The 16,285-nt window shown below is 32.7% G+C and overlaps 1 protein-coding gene across 1 annotated transcript; it reads right to left on the reverse strand.

Moving 5' to 3' along the window:
- Window positions 1-13,606: 13,606 nt before the first annotated feature.
- On the reverse strand, window positions 13,607-14,609 carry LOC107797645 (RING-H2 finger protein ATL70-like). Its single transcript, XM_016620548.2, has one exon. The coding sequence runs from the start codon at window positions 14,544-14,546 to the stop codon at window positions 14,022-14,024; it is 525 nt and encodes a 174-aa protein (XP_016476034.1). The 5' UTR covers window positions 14,547-14,609; the 3' UTR covers window positions 13,607-14,021.
- Between the last annotated feature and the right edge of the window lie 1,676 nt (window positions 14,610-16,285).

A 16,285-nucleotide genomic window follows, 5' to 3' on the forward strand; every position in this document is an offset into this window, starting at 1 on the left:
CCGATACTCAAGGGTAAGTTTTATAGAGCAGTGGTTAGACCGCCCATGATGTATGGGGTTGAGTGTTGGCCTGTTAAGAACTCACATATCCAGAAGATGAAAGTAACAGAGATGAGGATGTTGAGGTGTATGTGCGGGCACACTAGGATGGATAAGATTAGAAATGATGATATTCGGGAGAAGGTGGGTGTGACTCCCATTGATAACAAGATGCGGGAAGCGAGGCTTAGATGGTTCGGGCACGTTCAGAGGAGAAGCACAGACGCTCTGGTAAGGAGGTGTGAGAGGCTGGCCTTGGAAGGCTCGAGAATAGGTAGACGGCGGCCTAAGAAGTATTGGGGAGAGGTAATCAGGCAGGACATGGCGAGGCTTCAGATTTCCGAGGATATAGCCCTTGATAGGGAGCTGTGGAGGTCGAGTATTAGGGTTGTAGGTTAGGAGGTAGTTGAGTCGTTCCTTAGTTTGTACATTTGTGAGGCTAGTTTGGTATGGTTTTTGTCTGAGACATCTAGTGAAAATGTTGTGTCTTACTACTCTTTCGTTTTCATAGAGCCGACTCTATTTAATGGTTACCGCTTTTGCTCTGCACCTATTTTCTGGCTTTCATGATGTTAATTTTTTCTTATGGTATATGTTGGTGGTACTGATATTGTTTCTTTTCTTTTTTATTTCGTCTTCTTGAGCCGAGGGTATTTCGAAAATAACCTCTCTACTCCTCGGGGTAGGGGTAAGGTCTGCGTACACACTACCCTCCCCAGACCTCACTAGTGGGATTTTACTGGGTCGTTGTTTTTGTTGTTGCTGTATCTCAAAAATTTAGAAGGTATAAGCTGTAGAACTGGTGTCAACATAGTATATAGTTAAGTTGTAAATAAGTTGTATACTGTATTATTAGTTGTATGAAATTTATTTTTAGTTTGTATTTTGTTGTAGATGTATCAAAGTTATACAAAATTTATTTTTAATTTGTATGGTGTTGTACCATACATTATTTTTTTCTTAATCAATATATTAAAAGAAAAAATAAGTAGAGAATGAATTCCAAATCGACTCATGTATAATGATTCATGTTTGCTTGAACCGAAAAAATCAATAACTCAATTTTACAAATTGCTTTGCCGCCCTATAGCATCCTTAAACAATGACTCAATTTTGAAAATTTTGAACTCAGTTGCAACGATTGAGTGCTTTTGAAGTGGTTAATCATGGAATTTTAGGGACTCTTCCTCAATTTCTTATCAAAAATTTCCCAACTATTCCATTTAATGCTTCCCTTTCTTTTTTTTTTTTTTTTGTCGAGCTGCCGGAATGGAGGAATCACTGGCCGAGGAAGAAACTTGATAAGAGAGGGAACTAGGGGGATTTCCATTATCAGAGTTGCTATGGTCTTTATCCTACATGGATTAAGAGTAGGCCCGGCAAAATAGCTTTAAAAAGATTTAATTTTTACAGCAACATAGGACGTCTATTCAGCAACTAATAAATCAATTACCTCTGGGATGGAGAACGACGGAGGAGGAGACTGATAAGATTGTCAAGATCTTGTTGAATGTGTTTCAATTAATTTTTTCTTTTCTGTGATACTTTTATTTGTAACTGTTGCGTGAATCATGTTTTAGAGAAGGAAATACAGCTGGAAAGAGACTCCTTAAAGGAATTATATATGAATTGTAAAGAAATCATGGTTATAGCGGGTAAATTACAAATCTAAGATAATTTTGGTAAATAAGTTTGAATTATTGTACACGAAGGAAAAAAATCCATTTTCATAATTTACTTTATTTAGAGGGCCTTTTAGAGGCTTCTGTTCAGGATTCTACAACAATCAATTTGATTTACTAGGATCGAAATCTATCATTTACATGTATTTGATGAAGTTCTTAACACATACAGAATTCGAGCCATAATTACTAGGTATGGATGAACCTAGTAATTACCTTCTACATCCGCGACAGAAGCCCTTGAAGATGCTAGACCAGGGATGCCGCTTTAGCTAAGTCAAGATTACGTTCTTGTTTTTGTTTTTCTTCTATGTATATTTTTGTAGTGTTAACACTTCGAATGAATGTGGATTTCTAATGAGATGATGATGATTGAAATTAATTAATAAGGATAAGATCCATCAAAATATTAATTATTTTCATTTGTTTTGGTCCATCTAATTTTAATTTTTATCTAATATTATATATAGTTATATAAAAATATAATGTATTTAATATACAAAATTTTAACATATATATAAGTATCGTGGTGATATATGAAATGATATGGCACCTTCATAAAATCACAAGAATACTTTAAAAAGCTTACTAACATAAGCAAAGGATACCAACCAATAGCTTTTGATACCAAATTGTGACACTAACAATTATAAAATAATGAAAACTATTAAATTTGTCAGTGTAACAGTAGCTTAAGCCTCAGCTAATCTTTAATGGTAATGAGAACTGGACTTCTACGCCATGGGAGGTTACAGTGAAGAGAATGAAGAAGGAGAGAGTGAAGCTTCTAGAATTTGATTTCTCTTGAAAATTAAAATATGAGCGGAGAGTCCACTATATACAAAAACGAAAATGTTAAGAAAAATAAAGTCCACTAACTAAAGATATTACAGCTGTCATTTAACTAATACGTTCCACTAACTGACAGCTAACACTAACAACTCTACTCCAATAACTAAGCTAGTGACTAAGCTAAGCTAAGTGAATAATTAATCTTAACACCCACCCTCAAGTTGGAGGTGTGGTGAACACAACCAACTTTCCTAATGTAGCACTATGCTTGATCCCAGTCAAGGATTTAGTCAAAACATCTGCAAGCTGATTATCTGTTCGGATGTGGTGGAGAGAAATTAGGCCTACTTGTAATTGATCATGCATAAAATGGCAATCCACTTCTATATGCTTGGTCCTTTCGTGAAATACTGGATTTTTTGCAATGTGTAGTGCAGATTGACTGTCACAGAATACTGAGATAGGCAAGGAAAAAGGAACAGTCAGTTCTTCAAATAGTTTGCTCAACCATACTAGTTCCCCTACTACTTTCCTCAGAGCTTTATATTCTGCTTCTGCAGAGGATAAAGATATAGTCTCTTGTTTCTTAGATTTTCAGCTGATAGAACTGTTGCCCAGTAGCACTAAATAACTTGTAATGGACCTCCTAGAATCCGGGCAGGCTGCCCAATCAGAATCACAATAGGCTTTAACTGTGTGATATCCATCCTTTGACATGAAAATTCCCAAAGTAGGGTCATTTCTCAAATATCTGAGCAGATGAAATGCTGATTTCAGATGAGGTTCTCTAGGTTGGCTCAAGTGTTGGACACTATATGCAATGTCCAATCTGGTGTTAGTTAGAAAATTCAATTTACCTACTAGCTTTCTATAATAGGTAGGATCCTGTAAGATTGTGCCTTCTCTAGCCTTCAGCTTTATAGTGGGATCCAAGGGTGAAGAACAAGGCTTGTAATCCAAATAATTGTATTCTTTTAACAGGTCTAGCACAAACTTCCTTTGAGATGTAATAACCCCATCATCTTTATACATAATCTCCAATCCCAGGAAGTAGTGCAGCTGCCCCAGGTCCTTGATCTTGAATTGTTCATGTAGAAATGCTTTGAGTCAGTTCCAGTGAGTAGTACATCATCCACATATACTGCAACATATACTGAGGATTCTCCATTTCTTTTATAGAAAAGTGAGTAGTCATACATGGAATGTATATAGCCCTTTGAACATAATGCCTCAGTCAACTTTGCATACCATTGTCGACTGGCTTATTTCAAGCCATAAAGAGATTTGTTCAGTTTACAAATCAATCTTGGTTTATCCACAACAAGCCCAGGTGGTACCTGCATATACACCTCCTCATTGAGGTCTCCATGGAGTAAAGCATTGTTCACATCTAATTGAGATATGAACCAACCTTTCTTAACTGTTGTTGCTATCAAAGCCCTCACTGTTGTCATCTTTACCACCGGTGAGAATTTTTCTATATAAACAATTCCTGCCTGCTGAGTGTAGCCTTTAACAACCAGCCTGGCTTTGAAACTTTCAATGTTGTTGCTTTGTACTTCACCTTGTAGACCCATTTACAACCTATTGCTTGCTTCCCAGGTGGCAGAGTTACTAGGTCCCAAGTGTGATTGGAATATAGTGCTTCAAATTCCTGTATCATTGTTGCTTGCCATGCAGGATCAATGACTGCCTCCTCATATGATGATGGTTCCCTGTCATGACAAATATTTCTCATAAGAGTCTGACTGTTAGAGGTTAGTAGATCAGAGGTAATGTGGTGATTCATAGAGAATAAGGCATTTAGGGTAACATGATTTGTTTTAAGGTGAGGAAGGGAATGTACATAATATTGCAAATAGATAGGTGGTTTATGAGTTCTTTGAGATTGCCTCAGTTGGACGGGTTCTGCATGGGTCTGTTCGGTGTAACAATATTGTGGTGAATCACGTAATAAAGAAAAGGGTACTGCAGAAGGTGATAGGGAAGTTACATGTATAGGTGACATAGGATTGAATGTGCTATCAGGACTCCTTTGATCATTGAAATCTTCAGACAGTTGTGTAATATTTGTACTATCAGAGGGTTGTTCACATAGAGACTCAATGAAGGGAATTGAATGAGGGACAGATGACTGAGGAGATTTGTTCATATTGACTGAAAAAGGAAAGATGGACTCATTGAAGACTACATCTCTAGAGATATGAATCTTTCTAGTGGCTAGACTCAAGACTTTGTACCCCTTTGTGTTGAAAGGATAGCCAATAAACATATGTGGTGTTGTTCTGGGTTCAAACTTATCCTTGTGTGGTATTGGTACAGTAATGTAGCATAGGCAACCAAAACTCTTTAGATGAGAATACTTTGGCTTTCTTTTATACAATAGTTCATATGGAGTTTGGTTGTTAGTTGAAGTAGAAGGCAATCTGTTTATAATGTATGTGGCACAAAGAACACATTCACCCCAGTATCTTAAGGGCAATTTGTATTGGAAGAGAAGTGCTCTGGCTATTTCAAGGAGATATTTGTATTTTCTTTCCACTACACCATTCCGTTGTGGTGTGTAGGGACAGGTTCTTTGATAGATGATGCCTTTAGATTAAAACAACATACTTACTTCTGTGTTAATGAACTCTAATCCATTGTCTGACCTTATGGATTTGATAGTTACACCAAATTTGTTTTCTACTAGATTTATGAATCCTTTGAGTGTTTGAAGGGCATTACTTTTGCTGGATAAAAGGTGAGTCCAAGTACATCTACTAAAATCATCCACCATAGTTATAAAGTATTTGTATCTATCATGTGTAGGAATATGATATGGACCCCACAAATCAACATGTAAAAGTTCAAAAATTCTGTTGGTTGTACTGGTTTTATGAGGGAATGCAGTCTTTCTTGCCTAGCCATTAGGCAAATGGTGCAGTTGAAGGGTTGTTTGGGAGAGAAGTTGACATGAATAGTAGTAATGTTCTCATTTTGGTAAAGGGGACATGTCCAAGTCTGTTATGCCACAATACATCCATATTGCCTTTAGTACAGAAATGAGAAAATATATTAGGAACCTTAGAAGATGGACTTGTAAAGGAAAGTTGTTCTTCAGTATTTTCACATGGATTATTTACAACTGGATAATAGGGAACACACTTATTGACATACAATAACCTATTTACAATAGAATAAGAGGGACAATATGTGTTACAAGTGCAACAAGTAGAAGTAATGGACAAGGCATTAGTGGTCTTTACTGCAGGGCTTGCACTGTTGCTCCTCAGGCAGCTTGGGCACAGGATGTACAGCCCATCTTTGACTCTACCAATCACCAGAGGCCTCTTCATTGAAGGGGCCTGCAGTATGCAACAGTGTTTGACAAAAGCAACAAGACAATTAAGATGAGAGGCCAAAGAGTGAACAGAGATCAGATTGTATCTAAGAGAGGGGACAAACATCACTTTGTCTAGGGTGATCTTAGGAGTGAGCATCACACTACCAATTTATGTCACTTTTACCTTGTAGCCATTTAGAAGTACAACTAATAAAGGATAGGGTAAGGTTATTATCTTGGTTAATAGGGATTTGTTAAAGGTCATGTTATTTGATGCCCCTGAATCTATAATCCATGAGTCAGCTTTGTTTTTGAAACATTCACATGACAGTTTAGCAAAATCAATAGAGGAAGTACAAGCTATAATACCTGCAAAGTTTGCTGCTCCTGATGCAATATTAGTACTAGTTGTGCAGTCTCTTCCTCCTCCTGATTGAAACTGTTGCAGTAGACTCACCAACTGGTTGTATTTCTCTTGAGTGAGACTCACATTCTGAGTATTATCATGAGCAGCATGTTTCTCAGTTTCAGAAGGTTGTGTATCAGTGGTTGCTACATATGCATTAGCCACTGCTCTATTTCCTCTATTGAACTTATTATTCTGGTTGTTGTTGGAATTGTGGTTGTAGTTGAAACTTTGTCTAGGATTTTGATTGAAGTTGGAGGTCTGATTGTGATTTGTATTTGGATTCTGATTCTGACTGAAACTTTGAGGATATCCATGAAGCTTATAACATTTCTCCTTGATGTGCCCTGGTCTCTTACAATAATCACAAAAGGGTTTGTTCCTGTTGTTGTAATTGTTACTGGGAGAATAGTTTGTCTTGAATGAACCAGGTCTATTTGTGCTAGCACTTAAAGCTGATGACTCTAAAGCCAAATGATTATTTGGCTTGATTTCTCTCTGCCTTTCCTCTTGAATTAGTAATGAAAAGGCTTGGGCAATTGAAGGAAGAGGATTCATCATAAGTATACTGCCTCGAACTACAGTGTATGTCTCATTCAATCCCATGAGAAACTGTATCAACCTCCTATCCTGATCAGCTTTGTGCATGCTTTCCTTAGCTACACATATACAATTATAAGTGCAATGAGATTTGATAATCAAAGTGTTGAGTTCCTCCCATAGCTTCTTCACTTTAGTGTAGTAACCAGTGATATCAAGGGCTCCTTGGGATAGATTATTGATTTCCTTTTAGATCTGGTAGAGTTGTGTTTCATTTGTTTGATCATATCGATCTTCAAGTTCTCTCCATAATTCAATTGCATCTGTCATATATTCAACACTATCTGCAATCTCCTTAGTTAAGGAGTTTAGAATCCATGATGTGACAATGTCATCACATCTTTCCCATAGTCAAAATTTCGATGAGTCTGGATTTGGTCTCTTGCATTCCCCGTTGATGAATCCCAGCTTATTTTTCACTGATAGGGTTCGCATTACGCCTCTTCTCCATGATCGATATCCAAAACCATCAAATGGAACAGGAACCATCGCTGCTCCGGGATTATTAGATGGATGCATATACAAGGGACTACTGATATCAACACTTGACTGATTAGGCAGTTCAGACATGGTCGGTGTAGATTGATCATCATCTTCGGCAATAGTCATCTTATACAGTATGAAATTTTTAAGTGATTGAGAACTAGAAAATAATGATTACAGATCTAGAAGCAATTTCCAAGTGATTACAAAAACAGAGAAGTTTGAAATTGATTAAAAATGAACTTGCATGTGTGCGATCTGATTGAGATCGAGATTAACAGAATTAGAACTAACTGATTCAGAGAGACGAGTCCAAACTTACGCTCCTTGCTCTGATACCATATTAAATTCGTCAGTGTAACAGTAGTTTAAGCCTCGGCTAAGCTTTAATGGTGATGAGAACTGGACTTCTACGCCATGGGAGGTTACAGTGAAGAGAATGAAGAAGGAGAGAGAGTGAAGCTTCTAGAATTTGATTTCTCTTGAAAATTAAAATATGAGCGGAGAGTCCACTATATACAAAAACAAAAATGTTAAAAAAAATGAAGTCCACTAACTAAAGCTATTACAGCTGTCATTTAACTAATACGTTCCACTAACTGACAGCTAACACTAACAACTCTGCTCCAATAACTAAGCTAAGCTAAGTGAATAATTAATCTTAATTTTTTTTAGGTAATATGAGATTTACTTTATAGAGTATAATTTTATTTTAAAAAAAGAATTCGTTCAGAATAATTAAGTAGCAAAAACACTATAAATCAAATCGTGATATCATGATCTTAGACCTAGCGTCCATTACTAACTTAGTCCGGTTTTTTCTTCTATCTTTTTTGACTTTGAAAGAGAAAATTGTGCATATTTTCATGAATTTCATACAAAAATAAAAGGTTATGCAATGCAAAATCATTAATGCATTGATTTGAAGTGCTCGACAATTTAAGCAACAATGTGCTTCATGGCGATTTATTTGAACTTCTCTTTTTTGTGGAACAAGTGAGATCATTAATAATAGATGTAACATTCCGGTCACCATAAATCTCGTATCAAAAGTTGCATGGATGATGTTTTCAGCTTTGTTATTGATAAAATTAGCCGAAACATTAGCTTATTGCCAAATAATGTTGTTATTATAGGTAATCTTGCACTCAATGTCATCATACAAGTAAATATAATTATCACTATGATTTTTTGACTGAGAAAGTAAGGTTCTAATTATAGGATTGTGCGATCTAAGCTTGCATGAATTTTAGGATTCTAGTTTTAACGTTTTCTTTCTTTGTGTTATTGGGGTATGGTATATGTGGGTTAAATGTGTCTCATACTTTTGGGGTGTGAATTGGACCCAAAAGTAAGTGATGTGGCTATTTAAGCAATGTGCAAAAATTTTAACCAGATATATACATTTCTCAATAAGAATAATTTTTAAATGGATTGACGAATAATTGAAGAAATGTGACTTTACAATGTAATCTTTTAATAGACTATTAAGAAACAAACAAAAGCAAATAATAGAAATGAGTGTACATTTATTTAATAACAATGTAATCTTTTAATCGATTATTAAATTGTAAATCAAATCAATCTAAATGTGGCTACGTTACATGAAATGAATGGATACAAAATAGGGTTCACCAACTTTTGTAGTTTATTTTTCTTTCTTTTTTGTTTTTTGTAGAGAGGGTTAGGGATCAGAGTTAAACATGTACAATGATCCACCTATCAATTTTAGCTGCCACGCGACCAACCAAAAATAAAGTACTACTATAAGTATATTATCTAATTAAGCTTCAATCAATATAATTAATATTCTACTTAAAGACAAATTTAAGAGAGTACAGTAATAAGCCGCACACGTAGGGTTTGTGCATCACATTAATGATCGATCTGCCCTATTAATTAGTTTTTTACTAATAATTAATACAGTTGCCACTACTCAACTAATTCGTCTTTGTTCTCCCCGAGAGTATAAAAAATAAAGGATATTGTAGGATTCCTTTTTGTTCTTATATTTTAAATCCTATTATTTCATTCAAAAAAACACTAATTTATCTTCTATTTTTTAAAAAGTTAGGTTTTGTGTTAAGTCCTTTTTTAATATTTAATAATTGACAGATTATGTTACTCCAAGAGGCAGCGATATCAAAAAATGCAACTTCCCTATAATCATTGTATTAACACAGTCCCATAAACATATTTTTTAAGTAATTCTTAAATATCAATTCTTCTTAGATGATAATAAACAAAATATATTAAGTCTTAATGTAATACATTGTAATGAATTGGCATCTTTTATTATTTACTTCTTCTTGTGGTGTTGGCAGTCTATACAAATAATTATTGGGCTGTTTTTAACGGATGTGGTAACCCCAAAAAATAAATTTAATCACTTTTTCTACTCTCATATTAGTCATTTTAACAAGTTGAATTTGTCTAAAACAGTTTATTTCTTAGAAAAATAAGAATTCACTTACCGTACTTTTTTCCAAATTTAATTTGGTCATATTTTTCCAATCAGTAGAATATTAATTAAGTGAAACGTTTAAAAAGGCAATTGGCGTTCTTAAAAAGAGTACAAAAACCTTAAAAGATGCTCAAAGATTAGTATAATATATACCTATTTGATATATATTGAAAAAACAGCTTTTGGACCTAGTACACCCATAAGAAGTGATAACGAATTAGGCCTATTAGTTAGGCCAACCCTAAACCTAAACGCAATGTATATAAATAGGGAAAATGACCAAATATACTCATGTACTTTCGAAAAATATTTAAATATATCATTCGTTATACTATGAGTCCAAATATACCCTTGTCGTTATACTTTGGGTTCAAATATACCCCTCATTTAAACGGATGGACATGTGTCATCGTTCTATTGGCCAATTCTAAATATCTCCTAATTAAATAAAAATACCTATTACCCATACTCGAAAAATAATTTTCTAAAGCAATTTTTTTTTGTAAAAACTGAAAAAAACTAAAAAAAATTTACTAAAAACTGGAAAAAAAAATATTTTTTTTCCAATTTTTACAAAAAAACTGCTTTAAAAAAAACTAAAAAATATTTTCTAAAACAATATTTTTGTAAAAACTAAAAAAAAAACTGAAAAGCAATTTTCTAAAGCGTGTAAAAACTAGAAAAAACTGAAATATTTTTAACTAAAAATTAAAATAAACGAAAATATTTATTTTTTTCAGTTTTTACAAAAACATTGCTTTTCAGTTTTTACAAAAAATAAATTGATTTAGAAAATATTTTTCAGTTTTTTTTAAAGCAATTTTTTTCTAAAACATGGAAAAAAAAAAGAATTTTGATTTTTTCAGTTTTTAGTAAAAAAAAAATTCAGTTTGTTTTAATTTTTACAAAAATATTGCTTTAGAAAATTACTTTTTAATTTTTTTTTTCAGTTTTTACAAAAACATTGCTTTAGAAAATATTTTTCAGTTTTTTTAAAGCAGTTTTTTTGTAAAAACTGGAAAAAAAATATTTTCTTTTTTTCTAGTTTTTAGTAAAACAAAATTCAATTTTTTTCAGTTTTTAAAAAAATATTGCTTTAGAAAATTACTTTTCGGGTATAGGTAATGAGTCTTTTTAATTAACTAGTTTTAGGATACGCGCGTTGTGCGTGAATCCTGTCTGAATGAGAACAAATTATTTGAAAAAGTACATAAATATTATATGAAAAAATGTGTTTGACTAAGAAATAAAAGTTAAAGAGAAAATGTAAACTCTTGAAAATGAAAAATGTCGATCTTATTTAACTAACTCAATAAAGAAAGAAACTTTACCTTTTAACTAACTCAATAAAGAAAGAAACTTTACCTCACAAAAGGTAATCAGTTACCTCGGTTAATATATTCAACTTGAAATTTATCTCAGTTTAATCATTTTGTTGCTTAAACATTACAAATTATCATGCTTCCTTTTTAGTTTTATAGCCTGTTTGGCCAAGTTGGAGAAATCAGCTTATTTTGAAAAGTACTTTTGAAAAAAATACTTTTGGAGAGAATCACTTTGTGTTTGGCTAATCACTCTGAAAAGCACTTTTGAGCAATAATTTATGTTTGGCCAAGCTTTTCAGAAAGTGCTTTTAAGTATCAAATTACGAATAAGGACATGAATAGATTTACTTAATAGTTAATATTATAAGTAAATAGATAATCTCAAAAATTTGTTATTACAGGCAATAATAAAATTTTTTTATTTTATTTAAGTAAAATATGAAAATAAAATTTAAAAGTACCTAATTCTTTTAATATAAGTTAAATATAATATATATATTATTCAACAAATATAAAAGCATTCACCCCTAAAGTCACTGTATTTTAGAAAGTTATCCTAAAAATAATAAAAAAATATTTATACATTAATATCCTAAGTATTAGGTTTAACGGTTATTTTGGTATATACTATATTTTGTTAAGGGTATTCTTGGTAAGAAGAAAAGTCAAAATTGCTTCTTTCTACTTCTCATAAACTGCTTCTGCTTCTTCCCAAAAGCATTTTTCCCCCCAAAAAAGCTTGGCCAAACACTTCAAGTTAGGAAAAAAAAGCACTTTTGAAAAAAAAACACTTTTGGCCTCTTGAGAAGTTTGGCCAAACAGGCTATTAGTTAGAACACATAACCTTTGAAGATTTAAGAGCTTTTTCGAAAAAATTTCTTGAAGAGTTATATATTCAGATGTATTCTTAAGTTCATTCTAGAAGACACAAAAGGTCAACTAACTCACAAGACGCTTTTTGTTTTCTTCTGGCGAGCAAATGCAAGCTGTTCTTGTTCTTTAACTAATACGAAATACTATATAAATTATTTTCAATATTTTAAATATTGTGTTTGTGGGTTGTCTTCAATATTAAAAAATTAATTAAATTATAATCATGTCTAGTGTAAAATTAATTTTTAAAGGGTAAAAAAATAAATAATATTTTACTAAGAGGTTTTTTGTTTTAAATATAATATAATTCTTTGATAAGTTCTCTCGTAATATAGGAGTTATTGATGATCCATAAGTTCTTTTAACATATTTTTAGCAATCTATTACCGGAAAAAGAATAGAAGATGTAACAAAAAAAGATAAAGTACTGAAAAATTAGGAAGAAAGAATAAAAATACATACTTACATCTACACGCCGAAGATATTTCATGGCTACAAGTTTTTTGGTTTCTCTGTATCAGTTGCTACCCCAAATTTCTAGCTATACCAAGTCCTTTATTTTGTCAAACTTTTGCACCTTACAATGTAAAGTAAAAGAATTCTAGACTATCGTGGATACCCCTTATTTAGGATCAGAATCTTAATGATATAAAAGTTCTTAGTTAATTTAAATTTTTAAATATTAGGGTTCTTTAAATAAGAAAATATTTTAATATGTAAAGTTTTAATTAATTTCAAACTCTTAAATATTAGGGTATATAACTAAATGACTATTTTGTCTAGTATGAAATCAATTTTTAAAGGATAAAAAAGGCGAACAATATTTCGCTAAGGGTCTTCGTATTTTTAATATAGTATAGATTAGGAGATATTTAGAATTGACCAACAGCACGATAACATGTCCCTCCGTTTAAATGAGGGATATATTTGAACCCAGTGTATAACGGTAGAGATATATTTGGACTCGTAATATAACGAATGATATATTTAAACATTTTTCGAAAGTACGTAAACATAATTGACAATTTTCCCAAATAAATATCATTATCGGCGTTGGAAGACTATACTAAAAATATGGGGAACACAGGTAGAGTTAGGGACCATTCTGTGCGTCTATGAGACTAGGCTATTCAATTCGTTACGTGAAGATTTAATATGAGTTGTGTTGTTGCAGACGATTCGCATCTACCAAGAAGAAACAACTTAAGTTTCCTAAACTAGCATTTACACGATTAGCAACAATATAAAACACTAATAGCTTGTTTGGCCAAGTTTATTTTTGGGTCAAAAGTACCTCTTTTTTTTTTAAGCCAAAAGCACTTTTAGCTAAAAATTGAGGTGTTTTGCCAAATTTTTAAAAGGAAAAAAAGTACTTTTGAGGAGAAGCAAAAGCATTTTCTGAGAAGCAGAAAAAAATAGCTTCTTTCCAAAAGCACTTTTGAGAAAAATACACTTAGAAGCAGTTTTCAAAAGTTTGGTCAAACACTAATTACTGCTCAAAAGTATTTTTCAAATTAATTAGCCAAACACAAATTACTTCTCACAAAAAGTATTTTTTTAAACGTACTTTTGAGAAAAGCACTTCTCAAAATAAGCTAATTTTAGAAGCTTGGCGGCTATAAGGCATGCGGAGAAGAAGGAAGGACGTGGCCCTTTAACAAAAATTCCCTTGGGTAGTATTTACTTCATCACTACATTTAAATAATCTCAAGGGGAGCTATATGACCAGGAAGTCACGAGTTCAATCTGTGGAAAAGTTTCTTGAAGAAATACAGGATGAGATTGCGTATAATAGACCAGTGTGGTTCCGACCCTTCCCTAGACCTCGCACATAGCACGAGATTAGTGCACCGGACTGACTTTTTACATTTAAATAACTTGAAGTGTATGGTCATCTGGATTTTTTACATACAAGAAAAAAAAAAAAGACTCAAAACATTAACCACTAACCCTCTCCCCACCACCCCCAAAAAATCAAAAGGAAAAAGAAAGGAAATGGACTCAACTTAAATTACCTAAATTGCAGATGGAATCACACCAAAGGAGTAGTCAATGGAGTTGGAAGTGGAGAATTTCTACAAATAGGGCAAGTTGTGTGAAGCCTTAGCCAAGGGTCAATACATTTGACATGAAAAATATGGCCACAATCAGGCAATATCCTAAGTAAATCACTATCTTTATAATCTGCCAAACAAATTGAACATCCAGAGACATCAAACTCCCCTTTGTGAACTTTAGCCTCAGAATACAATAACTTTGGATAATTTCTCAAAATATCTTCATTTAAACCTTGTTGAATAAAAACCAATTGATCATTATCAACTGTAACTGTAGTCATAGAACTGCCATTAGAGGAAGATGGATTAAAATTAGGCACGTTAGAATTGTTGCGCGATCGCGTTCGAATGCATAAATATGAAGCATATGCTATGATTACAAGTAATACTAGGATTCCAAGTGAAAATCCAATGCCATAGCCATAATTCTTACCAAAGGTTTCTTCACTTAACTCAGGATCTGAACCTTCACTACTATCTTCCACAATTGTGCTGTTCATGTTGAAGAAAAAATGGAGGTTTTAAATTGGATTTTTGAGGCTAAGGAAGAAAGAATTTGAGAGATGGAAAGAAAAGGGAGATATAAATATTTATTTGAGTTAGCTTTATATATATAGTAATGAGAGCTGACATGATGTCACGAAGGACTCAAGCAACTTAAAAAATGGTACCAACAAGGATTGTGGTGGAGTAGTGGTTACTGGTTACTCATTTATTCTTAACCAGAGGTCTCGGATTCGAACTTTGAGTATGGAGTCTCCTTTGTTAAATAGCGCTTTACCCCTAAAGTGGGACTTTCCCAAGCGAATCCGGATTTAGTCGGGCCCAAATACGAATACCGGACACCGAATGAGAAATAAAAAAAAAAATAAAAAAGGGGTTGACCTGGAAAAAGGTCTTTTTTTTAATCAAATGTCACCTAAGGGACAATCCAGAAAAGGTGTTATTAGGAGAGTTTGGTATGAAAGGAAAGTATTTTTTACATTTTCTAAGAAAGAGGAAATGGCTCCTCTGACTTTTTTGACGGACGTCATTTTTCTTGACAATTATCTCTAAATCGTAACTTGATATCACCGTACGTTTTAACCAATATTTAGACCTGATTATAAATATTTAAATACCTAAAAGTTTCATCAAATGTTATCTGATTTGTTAATATTAGTAATCTTTAATAAATCATTTCCTGGAAAATGGCCTCCGCTTTACCAAACATATCACTAGTTTCATATCTACACAATCATATCATTTATAAGTTATTAAAAGTAAATTTCTACGATAAATACTAATTAGTAACATGATAAAAATAATACATACTAGTAAGTAATAAGATATAATATATAGGTTAAGTTACAACATCATGGTATATAATAATGAACTTAAACTTTTAATATATTTGTGGGGAGTGGGTGGGTTTGGGGGGGCGGGGGCAAGTTGAGTTCATTACCCAATGTATCCTCCAAAGGTTTCAACTTGGCTAGTTAGACTCTTACAACCTATTATTAAATGTCAACTGATTTGTGTCATTGTCTGAATCTAGAATTAAACTCATTCTTTATCAAAATTTGACTTTAATAACTGACTGGTGGAGTCGACAAATTTATATGAGTAAACGTACCCCAAATAACACCAAGGTAAAGGAAGAACCTTGCGAATGTGAAATTTAGGTGATATTTGACTTGGAAAAAAGAATTTTATTTCAAATTTGAGGTTGACAAAATTGGTTTAGGGTTTGATTTTTTTGGAAATTAATAGCTCGGAATATCAACTCCTACCACTTGAAATAAATATATATTGACTCAAATGAAGTCATTAACATGCTAAAGGATGAAAATCAAAGATAGTCACAACTTATTTAAAAAATGCAGGTACCTGTACTTGTGAGATTAGGAATGCCGAAGCCAAAAAGTTTTAGTAAGAGAATTTTAAAAATACAAGAATTTAACACCTGAGTTTTGAATTTGTATAAAATAATTTTTGGACTTTCTTTGTTGCTATACTAAAAGCTTCTTTGATCTACTCATGTCGTTACATTCACATTAGTTCGTAGGCGTAGAAAATAGGGCAAAGATCATTTTCATCCCGCTACCGAAACTATTTAAATCTCGTAGTTGTTAAAGTATATAAAATTTGTATATCAGGCAAAGCATCACTCGTATATGTGTATATATATATATATATATATATATATATATATATATATATATATATATATATATATATATGCTTTCAACTATCCATA

Source organism: Nicotiana tabacum, chromosome 23 (assembly GCF_000715075.1).
Source record: "Nicotiana tabacum cultivar K326 chromosome 23, ASM71507v2, whole genome shotgun sequence".
In the NCBI taxonomy this organism is placed as follows: Eukaryota; Viridiplantae; Streptophyta; class Magnoliopsida; order Solanales; family Solanaceae; genus Nicotiana; species Nicotiana tabacum.

Bases quoted from the DNA above. Each gene is read 5' to 3' on its own strand.
- LOC107797645 (XM_016620548.2), bottom strand. From the start codon at position 14,546: ATGAACAGCACAATTGTGGAAGATAGTAGTGAAGGTTCAGATCCTGAG.